The sequence below is a fragment of the Eschscholzia californica genome, unplaced genomic scaffold (genome assembly GCF_041429995.1).
Source record: "Eschscholzia californica isolate CP2 unplaced genomic scaffold, dmEscCali1.0.p SCAF_3, whole genome shotgun sequence".
Classification (NCBI taxonomy): Eukaryota; Viridiplantae; Streptophyta; class Magnoliopsida; order Ranunculales; family Papaveraceae; genus Eschscholzia; species Eschscholzia californica.
This window is the reverse complement of record NW_028238420.1, coordinates 51,635,554-51,650,670: the sequence shown is the minus strand read 5'-3', so window position 1 is coordinate 51,650,670 and position 15,117 is coordinate 51,635,554. Positions and strand designations below refer to the sequence as shown.

Genomic DNA, 15,117 nt, shown 5'->3' with positions numbered 1-15,117 from the left:
CCGGCGAAGGGAAACCCCCTTCGCAGGAGTTTTAGAGAGAGAGAGTGGAGAGATTTTTTAAAAAAAAAAATTTTAAGAGAGAGAGAGGAGAGAGAATTTTCCGGCCGACCACCTTGCCGGAGAAGAAAGGGGTGAGTAGGAGAGAGAGAGGAGAGTTGGAGAGAGAGAGAGGTGAATTTGAGAGAGAGAGAGAGAGAGAGAGAGAGAGGGGTGAGGTGTAGGGAGAGATGAGGTGGAGAGAGAGGGGGGTGAGGTGGAAATCATTTTTTTTTATTGTTTTAAATTTAGAATTAAGAAGGGCAGTAATGACATTTATCTGAAAATAGGGGGCCATATTTGAATTTACGAAAAAAAGGGGGCCATAAAGAAAGCTGGTCACAAAGTAGGGGGCCATATAGGAATTAACTCTTCATTATATTCCGTGTATGTATGGGTGAGATGAACCTAGTATTTAAGATAGCCATCAAACTCGATTATTGAAGGCATTGCCTTTAACCAAACTTGGTCATACAAAATTGACCAAGTCAAACTTGTCAAATATAGACTGCATTTTTCTTTAGCTTTCAAAAAATACATTTTTCTTTAATAATTTTGGACATTGTCTATAAAATCTCTCATTTGAATCGTAGCTAACAGAGTTCAACGTGACTAAAGAGACTCGCACCGGGGTGCACCGTGCACGTAACAAAGGGCGCATGTTAGCGAAGACCCAACCGAGAAAGGGTGGTGCGTAAATTCGAAGCGGGAGTTAGCGCGGTTCTTCGAATTGAACGAGAATATAAAAAAGGATTAGGGTTTTTCATTTTGTTGAAGTCCCGAAACTTTTAAGCAGAGAAATTTGAAGTAGGGAAGAAGAAGAAGAAGAAAGATGGCGAATCCAAGGTGCTTCTTCGACATCAGCATAGGAGGTGAACTAGAAGGAAGGATCGTGATGGAGTTATTTAGTGATGTAGTACCCAAAACTGCTGAGAATTTCAGGGCTCTTTGTACTGGTGAGAAGGGTATCGGCCCTAACACTGGTGTTCCTCTCCATTTCAAGGTTTCTTTCTCTACTTTCTTGGTTATAGCTTACTTCATTCTTCCATGCATTAAAAGACACCAATTGATGTTGTTTCCTCGATTTACTTGCTGGGTTTAAAAATTTGAAGTTTTTATCTGTTTCTATATATAGATATTAGGATAGTTACATACTTTCTTTATTTGGAAGGAGGCTGATTGAATTTTTGTATGGATAAGATATAACTGAAGAAAGTCATTTGCTTGTTGTCACTTTGATTGTTTTTTCCGACTCTTGTTTGATGTTATTGTGTTTGATTTCTATGACTAAAATGCACATTGGGTAGCCGAGTCTTACATCTCTCATGCACTTGGAGGATTAGGGTAGGGTTTACTTCAAGCTTAGATGGCCACAAATAGCTCTTTTAAACATATAAGTATGGGTCTTCATTTATAATTAATTACTGATTGACATATCATCTACGTAGTTCTTGTATCAATTTTTTCTTTCACTAATAATAGCTCATACTTCGTTTCAGGGTAGTTGCTTTCACCGTGTTATTAAAAGTTTTATGATACAAGGTGGAGATATCTCTGCTAGAAATGGTACAGGGGGAGAATCCATCTATGGTTTGAAATTTGAAGATGAGAATTTTGAATTGAAGCATGAACGGAAAGGAATGTTGTCGATGGCTAACTCTGGCCCAGACACAAACGGATCTCAGTTCTTTATTACTACTACTCGTACTCCTCATCTAGACGGGAAGCATGTTGTGTTTGGTAAGGTTATTAAGGGCATGGGAGTGGTTCGCTCTGTCGAACATGTCACAACAGAGGGTGATTGTCCTACTCTTGAAGTCATAGTTGCTGATTGTGGAGAGATTCCTGAGGGAGCAGATGACGGAACTGTAGATTTTTTTAACGATGGTGATATATATCCTGACTGGCCAGTTGACCTTCCTGAAAAGCCAGATGAAGTTTCTTGGTGGATGGATGTTGTTGCTGCTGTGAAGAATTTCGGAAATGAGCATTACAAGGTAACTCTTAATAATCATGGTTCGTTGTGATGCATTTCTTTTGCCTCTACTTGATTGACTCCTTTATTTTTTTTTCCGATTGAGGATTTCAATAATCAATACCAAATTATTTGTTCATCTTACTTGGAAAGACTCTAAATTCTGATCGAGCTAGAATTATTCGTGTTGGTTCGTTTAATGTAACTCCAATATTTATTCACGCAGAAGCAAGACTATAAGATGGCTCTCCGAAAGTATCGTAAGGCATTGCGCTACCTGGATATCTGCTGGGAGAAAGATGACATTGATGAAGGTAAGAAGTTTATTAAAGATTTGTAATGTCGTATTATTACATGCCTCAGCCCTTCATTATAGTCTCAATTTTATACATATTATTGTGCAGAAAAGGGTTCATCTCTGAGGAAGTCAAAGTCACAGATATTTACAAATAGTTCTGTAAGTTTTTTGTGTTCGAGTTTGATGCTTATGTACTGTTATAAATGCTTCTGGGTACGATTTTTGGTTAGGGTGGAAAATTTATGCATGTCTAGTTCTTAACCCGTCTTAGATGCTTGGGTAGATCAATGTCTTCCACCTTAGAAATTAACCACAACACTTAGCAGTATCACTCAAATTCAATGACTTCAAGTGATTTTGTGATTATTTTTCTCTTTTAACTACTCGATATATGATTTTCTGTCACTCTCTGTTTAGGCTTGTAAGCTGAAACTAGGAGATCTAAATGGAGCATTGTTGGATACTGACTTTGCAATGCGAGACGGAGAGGACAATGTTAAAGCGTTGTTTCGCCAAGGTCAGGTTGGTATCGTTCTTTATAAAGGATTTAATTGGTATAGAACTTTCCTATTCAGTATGTTACTTCTTTTTTTCCTGCACGAAATCCACATAGCTGGTCAATGAAGTTAAATGTTTATTATAGAAAGCAATAGATCCAGCTAATCAGTATCAAATTGATGAACATAACAGAAGACCTTGTTCTGAGTTATTTCGTTAATCATTGGATGTAGTCGTGGGTGATGGAGAAACATAGATGCACACGTAGGATACACATAACGGAAGTCTATGTGAAGTTTTGTCCTTTTGTCAATTAATAGATTATATTTGAAGTTGAGTACTTCTCCACTTTTTCGATAATTGGTATGATATTGGAACTTAGATTTCATGGTTTGCAAATTCTGTAAGTAAATTTTAGATACCATATGGAAAACCTGAATAAGTAAATAAGACGGGAGAGAGTAGCCGAATTAGGGTTGCAATTACTGATCTGTAGAAAAAAGCATAGCCTATAACAGGTTTTCTTAGTTTGAATTTGGATCTAATCAGGTTATTCGCTCATTCTTAGCTCTGTTTTGTTGCAATTGTTTCCCTTGATTTATAATTTTATTTGTAATTATATTTATTTTTTTGGCTTGGTTCCCTTTGTCATGTATCTGTTAGACCTGAATGAATACTTCTGATGCTTCTGACAAAACAAACTTCCTCCGTGCGTATCATTTTCTTAGGAAGCAAATTGGTGAAATTGTTTAATTAACAAGTTGCTATGATAAGTTTCAAAAAACAAGTCGCTGTGATAACTTGTGTAGGCACCTTATTATGCCAAGATCTCTGAAGGTTTACTTGCTAAGAATTTCAACATGATTCTTTTTCTTAGTTGTCATTTCTTTTATGGGAGGGTGTTGATGTTTCGCAGTTACCATGGTACATTATCTTGTTATAACCTGTAGAATATCCTTAAAAGATGGCCAAGTCTACCTGAAACATAACCCTTTTTTTTCTCCTGAGTTGAAATAGAGTTATTATTCCGAAATTATTTTCTCCTACTGCAAGCTTCTGAAGAATTAGAATAATAGCTAAACTGCTGACGGTGAAGCACCAGACCAGATATATTTGTAGAAGGCATAAATTGTTAAGCATTTAATTCCAGTGAAGTTTGGAATGCAATTTAATAAAATGTTTTAAACCCTGGCAATAACCATTTTGAGGACCCGAATGAGAATAGAAAATACACGTGACGAAGCGTGACTATTTTGAAACTAATATCAGATAAGGTTCTCTTTATGAAGTTGGTAAAATTTTAGAGACTGACAACTAGAAGTTGCCTTAAAAAAATTTTTTTGTATCGGTTACATATAATGGGTGCCCATAATCGGCTCTCATTATCACATGTATGTTGATTCAAATGCAAGTATTATATTTATTGCCATAAGGTACAAAGACGCTTTATATTGGACCACTAAATTGTGAAAATGAAATGGTAATAGAGGATCTTTTCGGCTAAAGAGATTTTTCAGTATGATTGACTTATCAGTTTGGTCATATATCAGGCATACATGGCTCTAAAGGACATTGATGCTGCTGTTGAAAGCTTCAAAAAGGCATTAGAGATGGAGCCAAATGATGGTGAGTGTGAATGCTTTCTTATCATGCTTTGATAGGTCCAGATGGTACTGATGGAATCACAATGAGAATCAACAATGATTCAACTCAGGATCTGAGGCTAGAGGGTTCTAGTCATGCATTTTCTTGATAGGCACTCAATTGTTCGTTTGGAAACTCATGATAATCAAAATAAGAAGAAATGACTAAATGAGCTTATTAGCAACTAATTTACTTTGATCTTAGCCAAGTGATTGCTGTAATGTTGCTTTCTTTCAGCTGGAATAAAAAAGGAGCTTGCTGTTGCAAAGAAGATGGTAAGTATCTGGTACCATGGTCTCATATTATTATGAATAGAAATTGAAGTTTTCATTAAAAAGCTGATAAAATGAGTTGCAGATTGCTGATAGACGTGATCGGGAGAAAAAGGCTTACTCGAAAATGTTTCAGTAGCCTGCATGCCTATGCTGGTATGCCCGGTTTCCTTCCATTAAAACCTGTCTTCATGTTCTCCCTCAAAACAAATGGTTTCATTATGTGTGCATTCAACTTTTACGCTATCTACTAGTTCAGGTTTGCAATATCTTACAATGCAAAATCAGATACCAGAATTCATGTTTCCACCACAAGTGTTCTCTTCAAAAGTTTATGTGGCGTTTATCTTGTTTTCTTTATCTGGTTTTCTATAAACAATATAGAAATCATAAGATTCTACAATTATCCCCATCGCCCTTGCTCAGAGTATGGCTTCATGAATTCCTCAAATCATGTAAATTATACAACTTTATATCTGCTACATATAAGTTTGAATAAATAATCTATAGCATTCATGCTACTGTGGCCTAAAGCTGGTTTTCCATTTCAGGTATCAAAGAAGGAAAAAAATGCAAGGTAGCTATCAGGTCGGTGGAGGTAGCTGTAGTTCTAAAATTGTCAATTTTGCACCATTTTTGTCCCCAAACTTCTCCGTAATATATTATCATGGTAAGCTGTTGTTAAAGATTAATTGCTGTCCAACTTTTGAACTCAGTGATGAAATTATTGTTTTGGGTATCCAGGGTAAGTGGTATTGAGCTACTTCAAGACTTGATTGAACCTTGATGATTTGTTGCAGTATAGGGTTCCATTGTTTTCTCTTTTGCACCTTAATGGGTTAAGTTTTGTTTTGTACTGTTACTTAGTTTTATATGCAACTTGTGTGTCAATTGATAAAATCCAATTTGATTCGTATCTGATAAGCAGGAAACTTCAAAACTTGGCTTTGTGTAGATATTGTTATTCAGTATATTCTTAGTCTGTCTTTGAGAGCACCTATATCGATGGAAATAAAAGTAGATGGAAAAGAGTATTTCCACTGTTCCGTGTAAAATCTATTTCCATGGTGATGATGTAGAAAAATAGTTTGTAGTTATCTCTCAGATGATGAAGGATCAACAATCAGATGCTAAATATCCTTGTGTGACTTGATGAAACATAGATTGTAAAAAACTTAGAAACCATTAGAACACTCAAGTCAGTAGGGAGTATTTTTACTGTTTGGTATTAAAACTGTTTCCGTGGTGATGATGTCAAGAAATTGACACTTTCATTCCTTGCTAGGGCAAATCTGATATGCTTACGCAAGCGTTGTTGATCGGCTGAGATGATGCATGATAAGACACCAACTTAAATGTGAGCCATTTGTTGATGGTTTCTTCTGAACTGTTAACATATTGTTGAAATTGTTGTGTTCTTTCTTTTACATCGAAGATTGAGATCTCTGCCTTTCATCTTGTACTCATCATAACTTGTACGTGGGTGCACTTGAAAAATTGTTATCATGATAATATTTCTTCATATTGATTGATAACAAATTGGGGGAAAAAAAATAGTGGTAGTGATGGGTACAAGATAGAATATCAAGATTTCGCCCCTCCCAGAGGATAGTGGGAAAGACCCGACACATAGTTGGTTCGTCTGTGGTACCCAGGCTCATCAAGGTGATAGAATTTTGAAGGAAGATTTCTAGGTTTACTGACCTATCATAGGTTTTGAGCATTGAACATTTAAAGTCCGTGGGCCTTTCAGCATTTTATATTTCTACGCTAAAGGGGGGCGGCGCTATCTTTCCAATTGTAAGGGGCCGCTTCTCATTTATCTTCTTCATCTCAGTTAGTTGCTGAATTACCAAAGCTCTAGATGTAGACTTGTACCCGTTTGAAGTGATTTCTAACATAGAGACAGGAACTCTATACTTGCCCTCTTGCTCTGCCACAAAAGATAGCTTCTTCGTGCTCCTTTTGAAATCTATCTAATTTCTTTGCGTGCTGGTTGTTTTATCTTTTTAGCCCCCTCCACTTCCATCTAGTGTCCAAGTCTCTATCATTGTCAATGAACAAGGTAGATGAGGTAATTGGGGTTGCCAACAGATTGTCTGCAAGGGACTGCCATGGGTCTCTCCGTTCCTCAACATCCCTTTATTTCTTCATCTGCTCCATTTTATCTGGTGGTTTTAAAAGGGAATGCATCGAGAGCATAGCGTATGAATCTCGCCCCTTTTCTTCCTACAATTGTGCCATTTCTGTTGATAGTTTCTCACTGGAATACATGGTGGAATATAGGTTATTGAATGTTCTTGTGGTCGAGAAATTCCTAAATTTAACCAACGAATGTTAAGGGATTGACAGAGTAAATCCCTCCTAGCGCCAAATTGATGATATTGAAAAAACACAAGACACTCTAACGTTCGTGTCAGCGGGGTGTTTCTGCAGTTCTTAGTTAATGAATCCAAAGTGTGAGTAACGAATTTGACCTCTTTCTAGCAACCCTTGGTTGGAGTGGTAAGAGGTTAAGTCTTCCACCTTAAAGGTCAAGGGTTCGAGGCACGCTGACCATTCAAAAAAAAAAAAATTGACCTCTTTCCTTAGAGCAGATCTAATATGCTTGTAAAGGTCAGGCTGATCTGACGTAATTCTTGGCTCAGATGCTGTGATGGTCAAATTCTTATATGAAAACTGGATCTTTGGCTTTATCTAGCCTACGTCATTGGTGCTTTGCTCAAGTTGTTCAGAGCTCAAAGGAGGACTGAGCTCGTCTCCACTACTCTGTCTCTGCTCGGAACCACTTCTTAGGTCAGGGTTTAGGTAGGGTAAATTTTAGCTCGTATCCACCTTCCCTCTATCCTTGCGGCAACGCATGACTTCAAGGTGCCGAGTTGATTTCTGAAGACCTCATCTCCGTTCTATGGGCTACGACAGAGCTCCTTGCCAGAGTTTGTCTATCTTTCTTTTGACCTGCCTCCAGAGCAGTTCTCAAAGCGCTTTAGAGACTCATGACCACCTCCCACGTCAGAGATCAAGGGGCAAGGTTCCATCGGATCCACCACCACCTGACGGTTTTGATGCGGGTCGACCTGTATATATTATAGTCAATCTGTTGACTTCTTGACTTGGTTAAAAATGACTAAAATTTGGTTCTGCAAACCCTTAGGCCACTTATGTAAAGACAATAAAATTGATGCATAAGTAATTAAAGAAAAAAATGTCTCTTTGTCCGACCACTATTTCGCAGAATCCGGATCAAATATGTGTTTGAACAAAATTTAGAAAGAGAAAGTAAAAATGTCTCTACCCAGACGGGAACAAAATAGGGATCATGAGAGTTTTTTTTTTTTGATGAAGGATGGGATCATGAGAGTTAGTAATTTAAAGCCATTGTATTTAATTTTGAATATCTTACACATTGGAGTAAAATCCCATATCCTAAGAACAAAATAGATAACAAATTTGTTGACCTTTTTCCTCTCTTGCAGAATTCTTTTTACAGGGAGTAACAAACAAATAGCAAAAAAAGAAAGTAAAAATAAATAAATTGTGTTTGTAAATTAAGCCTTGTGATTGAATCCAATCCAGCCAAACAATGTTGGTTTGTAAGGCAAATATGTTTTCTTCCTTGAATCATCACCAACCACCTTGTTCACTTTGTAATGCAAACCCGGTCCTTTTCTTCTTGAATTTGTACCAATCGGCGGGAAACTAGAATTCTTCTCATCATCCATTGGTTTTTTAGACAAATTTGTATACTTCCTTAATGGATCATTATCTGAAGCTCTACCTTCTGATGCACTTCTAAATAACAGTAAATCCCTAATTCTCCATCTTCTTGATGATGATGAAGACGAATCTGAAGTGGGTCTTGATTCTTTTGATGAATTGAGTTTTGGGTTTTGTTGTTGTTGTTTTTGTTCTTCTTCCCAAGCAAATTCAGCTATTCTAAAAGGAGAAAGAGATCTACTTTCTCTGCGTTTTGAATTTGAAGAGAAAACAACTTGGGTCCTTCCTCTTCCTCTTCCTCGATCTTGATCTTCTTCTTTTCTGGTTTCATCCTCCCAAGACATCTTTTTTGATATAGGCGATTTGGATGAAATTGGGGATGATATAATTGGGGTTTTTGTATACCCAGAATCATAAGTAAGTTGTGAATGAGTTGTGGGTATTAAAGGTCTAATTTTTCCACCATCAAAGAGTTCATCAGCAGTTAGAGAAGATCTATCTGGTTTCAAATCAAAATTGAAAGCAAAATCATCTTCGGAATCATTAGGCAAATGGGGTTTTTCAATGCTTTCATCCCAATCAAAGGTGATTACAGAAGAAGAAGCACTAAATCTGTTAAATTCATGATAGATTGAAGAACTATGAATAGGGCTAGTTGGAGCACTATAATATTCACCAAAACGTTTAGGACTTGAAGGAGCACTTGCATAAGGAGTAGAAGTAGTACTATTGAAGTTGAATTCTGTTGTTTGTGAAGGTATTATGATATCCATCTTTGGGTTTTTTTGAGTTTCAATTTTGCTCTGTTTCTGAAATCAAGATTGTTGTTTGAATTTTCACTTTTTCTCTCTGCAAGAATTCTTTGTTATAATCTTTTGATGGTGGTTGAGAAGATTGGAGTTTTGGGGTAGAAGATTAATGTATGACATGTTTATAGAGAGAGAAAGAAGAAATGGGAGAGAAGGAACAAGGAGAGATAGTTGACCTTTCAGCCGCCATTTTGTACCCTTAAGTTACCATTCCTAGCCCTCGCACAATCTTTATTTAGTTTTGATACCCTTATAAATGAATATATATTAATAAAGACCTCCTTATTGACATACCAATTTCAATCATAAGGTCTTTACCTCAGTTGGTCAAAATTTGACCCAAATCATTCTAAATTTCACTTACACATGGATTGCATAATGGCAGCGTTTGGGGAAAGCTAAAAAGTTTCCGGGGTGTGAAGACTTGGTCAAAAATTAGTCAATTTTGTTTGACAATTTTATTTAGGGGGAAAGCAAAATACTTCTCCACCTCACCTCACTCTCTCTCCACCTCACCTCTATCTTCTCCGATTAGGTCGCCGACCGGAAAAATTTTCGGCCGGCGATCATTAAAATAAAAAAAAAATTCTTTCACTCTCTCTCTAGAAACTCCGGCGAAGGGGTTTCCCTTCGCCGGAGTTCCGGTCTGTTGAAGGAGTCCCTTCGCCGGAGTTTCTAGAGAGAGAGAGAGAGAGTGAAATTTTTTTTTTTTTTTTTAATGGTCGCCGGCCGGAAAATTAAATCGGAGAAGACAAAGAGGTGAGGTGGAGAGAGAGTGAGGTGAGGTGGAGAGAGAGTGAGGTGAGGTGGAGAGAGAGTGAGGTAAGGTGGAGTGTTTTTTTTTTTTATTTCCCCTTAAAATTTATTTCCTTGAAAAATCTCTAAAATTTTACATATTCCCTTTAAAATTTCACACCCTGGAAACTATTTAGCTTTCCCCAAAGCGCTGGCCTTGCATAATGTGTATGTTTAACTTTAAAACATGGGCCTTTCCTGAAACAATTGATATAAGAATGTGATCAAGAATGTTCTACATTAACTTTTAAGTCAAATTTTGTATGAGACTGTAAAGAAAAAAAGTTATTCTCAAACTATATAAAGTCAAGATAATAGATGAACTCTTACAGTATTTAACGGAGTGGAATATATGAGTTAACAATTTTCCAAAATTCTATTCATCCTTCCATTTTGGTCCCTCCCTCAACCCTTTGTTGATGTGGCGTAATATCATTTGAGTGTTGAGTAATTGGAGAGAATGGAGAAAAAATATATATTCTAGTGATATGTCCCCACATCAGCAGAGGGACAAAATGAATAGATAAATAAAAATTTTGTAAAAATTCCCTCAAACTTTTTTCTATGGAAAGAAATTCCCCCATTTTTTTTTTGTTGAACTAAAGAAATTCCCCCATGATGTTCTTAAATTTTTCTTCATCATTTACCTTGGGTATGTGAAACTTTTTTTTTTTTTTTTTGTTGAAAATGTGAAACTTATTTAACTTCCACCTAAATAAGTTGAATGTCCATAGCTAGTTGACAAGGAATACAAGGCCTTCTAGATTCACAAGAATCATTTTTTTATGAACATCAACAAATTTGTCAGACATATAGACAAAAAGAAAATACATAGAAAACAACTACTGAAATGTGTATAAATCAATCTGTCTAATTGAATAAGATTATGTGGACTAAGTCGCTACTTTTAAGTTAAAGAAAAAAAAGTATGCAGTTTACAAGAACTTTCAGTCCCTGATCCTTATTACCCTTGGACTAATTGGTTACAAGTTACTGGAAAACGTATTAAATAATATCTATTGTTAATTTATTTAAATTATTCTTCTAGATCAACACGTTCTAGTCAAAACAATATTCAAAAGCCGTGGGGGTATTTATAAACTCCAAAGACCAATTTGGAGGAGCAACAAAATTTTGTGGGTATCTGTTGAACCGATACTTAGACAAATGATAAACATAGTTATATCTTTCGATAAACAAAATTTTGTATAGCAACATTTAAAAATTTTGTTTTTTCAAAAAAAAAAAAAACATCTAAAAAATTTGTTTCCCCTCTGTTTAGGGTAAAGGACCTAACTTGTAACAAAAACTGTAAATTTCCATGTGGGAACCTAGATTTTAGCGATTGAAATACTCTCACTAGTTGACCCACTGTTGAGTGTCTAGGGTGCTCTACCAACTTTGTATAAAGTAAGCAAATGTAAGTCCTCCCCTTAGTCCTATTTTTAAAAGGATACAACAACAACAATAAAGTACAATTTGCCCCCTTCTTGACACATTATCAACGTGGGGATATGGATCCAACGATAGGGGGTGCAAAATATAGTCATACTAAATCCACGCTCTCCTCCAAAATTATTTATTGCAACCCCAAATTTTTAATTGTATTCATGGGCCTTACTTGTTATTGTTTTTAAGTTTGTATGCATTTCTTTTTTTTATTATTTAGTAATTCAGAAAGATTTCTAGAGGACATTTCGAGAATTGTAAATAATTTAGCATATTTTATATTTGCAAATAATTACCATATTTAGCAATTTTATATTTACAAATAATTTTACAGTATTTTATTTATTTAAAATAATAATAATTTGAGGTTTAAGAAACACTAATACTATAGGAAGGGCATCTAATAGTTTTTGAAAAATTTCAATTTTATCAATAAAATTTTAGTATTAAGGTCTGAGGATGAATCATCTTTGATTATGATGGAAAGCTTTTGACATATCAAATTTAAATCCATAACGCTCTTTTTGGACTTCTGAAGTGAAAGTAGTGTATAATTTCTTGGGCCATGATTATATTAAGAGAATTTGGGCCTTCGGGGTCCGACATAAAGTGAATTGAAGGGAAGATGTAACCTGATTTAAAAGAAATTTAAGGCACTCATCACTAATATCAGTAATGGCCAGAGTTCGCACAAATAGTGTCCTAATTAGTCTGAAATAAGAAGGGATCAGAAGCCATCCTGGCCCAGAATTGAATTTTCACATGTGGATAATGCGTTCTATCGTTGTGAGTTGGATATTTTTAGATTTCGTGAGTAAGGATATTTTTTATTTTAAAGATTAACGTCTGTATAAGGTGGTTGAAAAAAAGACATAAATGAGAGTATAAAATTTGTAGCATGGGAAGAGTTTTCTAACTTTCTAGAATTGCTTTTTCTTGGCCCTTGTGTGTCTCAGCTAATTAATTAATACTTAATAGGTTAGGTTGATTAAAGGGAAGAACTTGTCTAAATTGAATCACAAACCAATCACAAACCACATATACATTGTCTTCTTTATTAGCTTTAACTATAGATTTTTTTTAGTCTAAACTTTCTAAATTAATTTTAAATTTGATGATGTTCGGATAAATGTTAGTATTCAAGATCTTCTCTAAAATATGGTTGATTGAAGGATCCACCCCTTCAACAAAAAGCATAAGAAGAAACTACTTGGAAAATTGTAAAGATTAGCCCCAAGCCCCCAACCCTTCCTAAGTCGAATGTATCTCCGATTGTCCAAACACGAAATGTTAACCAACTCCGTTAATAAGCTTTGCACTTTTGAAAATGTCTCTATTTGGCCACCCTTATTGTGATAAATAGTTTGTCGATTGGTTCATCTCTATGTAGACGTGTGAAACATGAACTCTATAAATCTTTGTTGAAACCCTTTATATCTTTCGTCATCCCAAGCAAATGGGCATTATTGGCGATAACCCAATTCTTGGAACAATGATTCCCAGATTTTGTTTCGAATAGCCACATTGGAAAATCAGTAATCTGAGTCGTCCTCCCTATTATATTGGACGCATTTTTGATCAAGGTATACTCCCCAACCTTGTAGTTTTGTCCTCGTCTTTAAACCTCTTCTCAAGGCCAGCCCCATAAAGAAACTATGTCTCCCAATGCAGTTAGGAAACCAAACTAGTCCTCGCCGTGGCACCCTAACACTAACCGATCTCATCGCCTCATAAGTTTCTTTAAACCTAAATACTCTTGTACTTGCTCAGTATCCAAATTGTCATGTCTGACGGACCTCCCCATCTCAACACATATGATTAATGTCTATTTGCATACTACAAGGACCTTATTGCCCAAACGATCATCCTTACAAAATTATATTTGGCAAATCGGTAACAACGAAGAAACATAAATCTTCTCAGCTCCATGGGTCCAAACTAGAGTTGAGGGTCTGATCAGTAAAACGTAGAAAATTGGTCGATTGATATCAACAAGGATTTAATCAATCTTACAACAAGACAGTGGACAGAATCAATGCTCTGGACTCTTTTTCCTCCTATCATTGCCCAAAAATGTGAGAAATCCAAATACCACATAGAAGTTAACAACAATGTCGTTATATTGGAAGCAAAAAAGAAGATGGTATTTACACGACTACTTGCGGTTACCATGATCCATCGATTACAAATCTGGATAAAAATCAGACCGACTGGGCGAGATTTTACAAAAATAGTAAGACAGCACATCTGATTTGTTGATTGTGTATCATTCTATTTCTTATGGGACCAGGCTTCAATGTGATCCAATAAGAATAGAAAAAAAAGTGAGTAATCGCTAGAAGGAGGGGTCGAACCTCCGACCTTGTGGTTAACAGCCACACGCTCTAACCAACTGAGCTATTCCAGCTTTGTTGATGAAATAGTTAAGCTTCTTTTTCATATTTTCTGATTGACAAACTATGATGTTGACATAGTACACACAGTCTCTTTTTTTTTTTTTATACTAAGGATGCAATAACAAACTATGATGTTGATATGTGATTTGAAGCAGCACTACCAAGGATACTATATGTCCACACATGGTACAGGGCCGGCCCTGATTTTTCGGTGGCCCGAAGCGAGGTCTGAAAATGTGGCCCCTTCTATCAAATTGTAAAACGTATAAATGTATTACATGAAAATCGTAAGTACCACAAAATATTTTCATCAAATTTATATAACAAAAAGGATTTTTGAGTTTAAGGTCCAAAAATAGGGGGGTAATTAGTCATATATCCACTCCTAAATCAATAAATAAAATAAAACCAAAATAAACCGAAAATGTAAAATAAGTCCAAAAATTCACTATTTGGTGGGCCCCATGCATCAATCCTTTAATTTTCTCTCAATTTTGCCCTTTCATAAATATTTTTTTAACCATTGGTAAACCAAAGGTTTATAATGGTTGAGTTAATACAATTATTTTTTCCATAAATTTTATGAAAGAATATTTATGGTGGATATCTAATGTTAATCTTTATTTCCAAAACTTATATTTTTCTAAAGTAACCTACCAAATCAATGTATATTTACCTAAAACTAGTTTCTCTCCACCAAACACGAGTTTTTCTTTCTGTAACTATATGTTCTTTGAATTCAAGAAAATATATTATTTCCAAAACTGATATTTGTCTAAATTAACCTACCAATTCAATGAATATTTACCTAAAACGAGATGCTCTCTCCCAAAAACGATTTTCTCTCTCTGTAACTCTATGTTCTTTGAACTTCAAGAAAGTATGAATTTGTGATTTGTTTTTTTATCTCTATCTCGATCCAATTAAACATCTACAAATTCTTTTGTGAGGTTAAAAAGCAAACTATTTTGCTAGCATCTTACTGATTCTACTAGCATATTTTACATTCTACTAGCATCTGATGAATGCATCGGACAAAGTAGTTTAAAAAACAAATACTATTTAGCTAGCATCTTATTGATTCTAATAGTAATTTTTACATTCTATTAGCATCGGTTGAATAAATTTGAATACAGTAGTTTAAAAAGCAAGAATATTTTGCTAGCATCTTATAAATTTGTTACAATAGGTAAACAAATACTTTTTAGTAATTTTATGAAAAAATATT

General features: G+C 35.4%; 2 protein-coding genes across 4 annotated transcripts; one reads left to right on the top strand and one right to left on the bottom strand.

Annotated features, from left to right (window-relative positions):
* Positions 1 to 588: 588 nt before the first annotated feature.
* LOC147551605 (peptidyl-prolyl cis-trans isomerase CYP40-like) lies at positions 589 to 5,623 on the top strand. 3 transcript variants are annotated; one of them, XR_015237539.1, is made up of 9 exons: positions 589 to 1,039; positions 1,536 to 2,033; positions 2,238 to 2,325; positions 2,416 to 2,468; positions 2,727 to 2,831; positions 4,358 to 4,433; positions 4,689 to 4,726; positions 4,809 to 5,178; positions 5,275 to 5,623. XR_015237539.1 is itself a non-coding variant. In XM_086668914.1 (9 exons), exons 1-8 carry the CDS (start codon positions 869 to 871, stop codon positions 4,860 to 4,862), a joined length of 1,083 nt encoding a protein of 360 aa, XP_086525040.1. In that variant the 5' UTR covers positions 589 to 868; the 3' UTR covers positions 4,863 to 4,879; positions 5,275 to 5,623. The 3 variants fall into 3 exon arrangements, 1 of the variants encoding a protein (XP_086525040.1); XM_086668914.1 differs by having other exon boundaries at positions 4,809 to 4,879; XR_015237540.1 differs by lacking the exon at positions 5,275 to 5,623 and having other exon boundaries at positions 2,727 to 3,299; positions 3,376 to 4,433; positions 4,809 to 4,883.
* Positions 5,624 to 8,084: 2,461 nt separating this feature from the next.
* On the bottom strand, positions 8,085 to 9,458 carry LOC147551604 (uncharacterized). The gene has a single exon (XM_086668917.1). It carries the CDS (start codon positions 9,211 to 9,213, stop codon positions 8,272 to 8,274), a length of 942 nt encoding a protein of 313 aa, XP_086525043.1. The 5' UTR covers positions 9,214 to 9,458; the 3' UTR covers positions 8,085 to 8,271.
* Between the last annotated feature and the right edge of the window lie 5,659 nt (positions 9,459 to 15,117).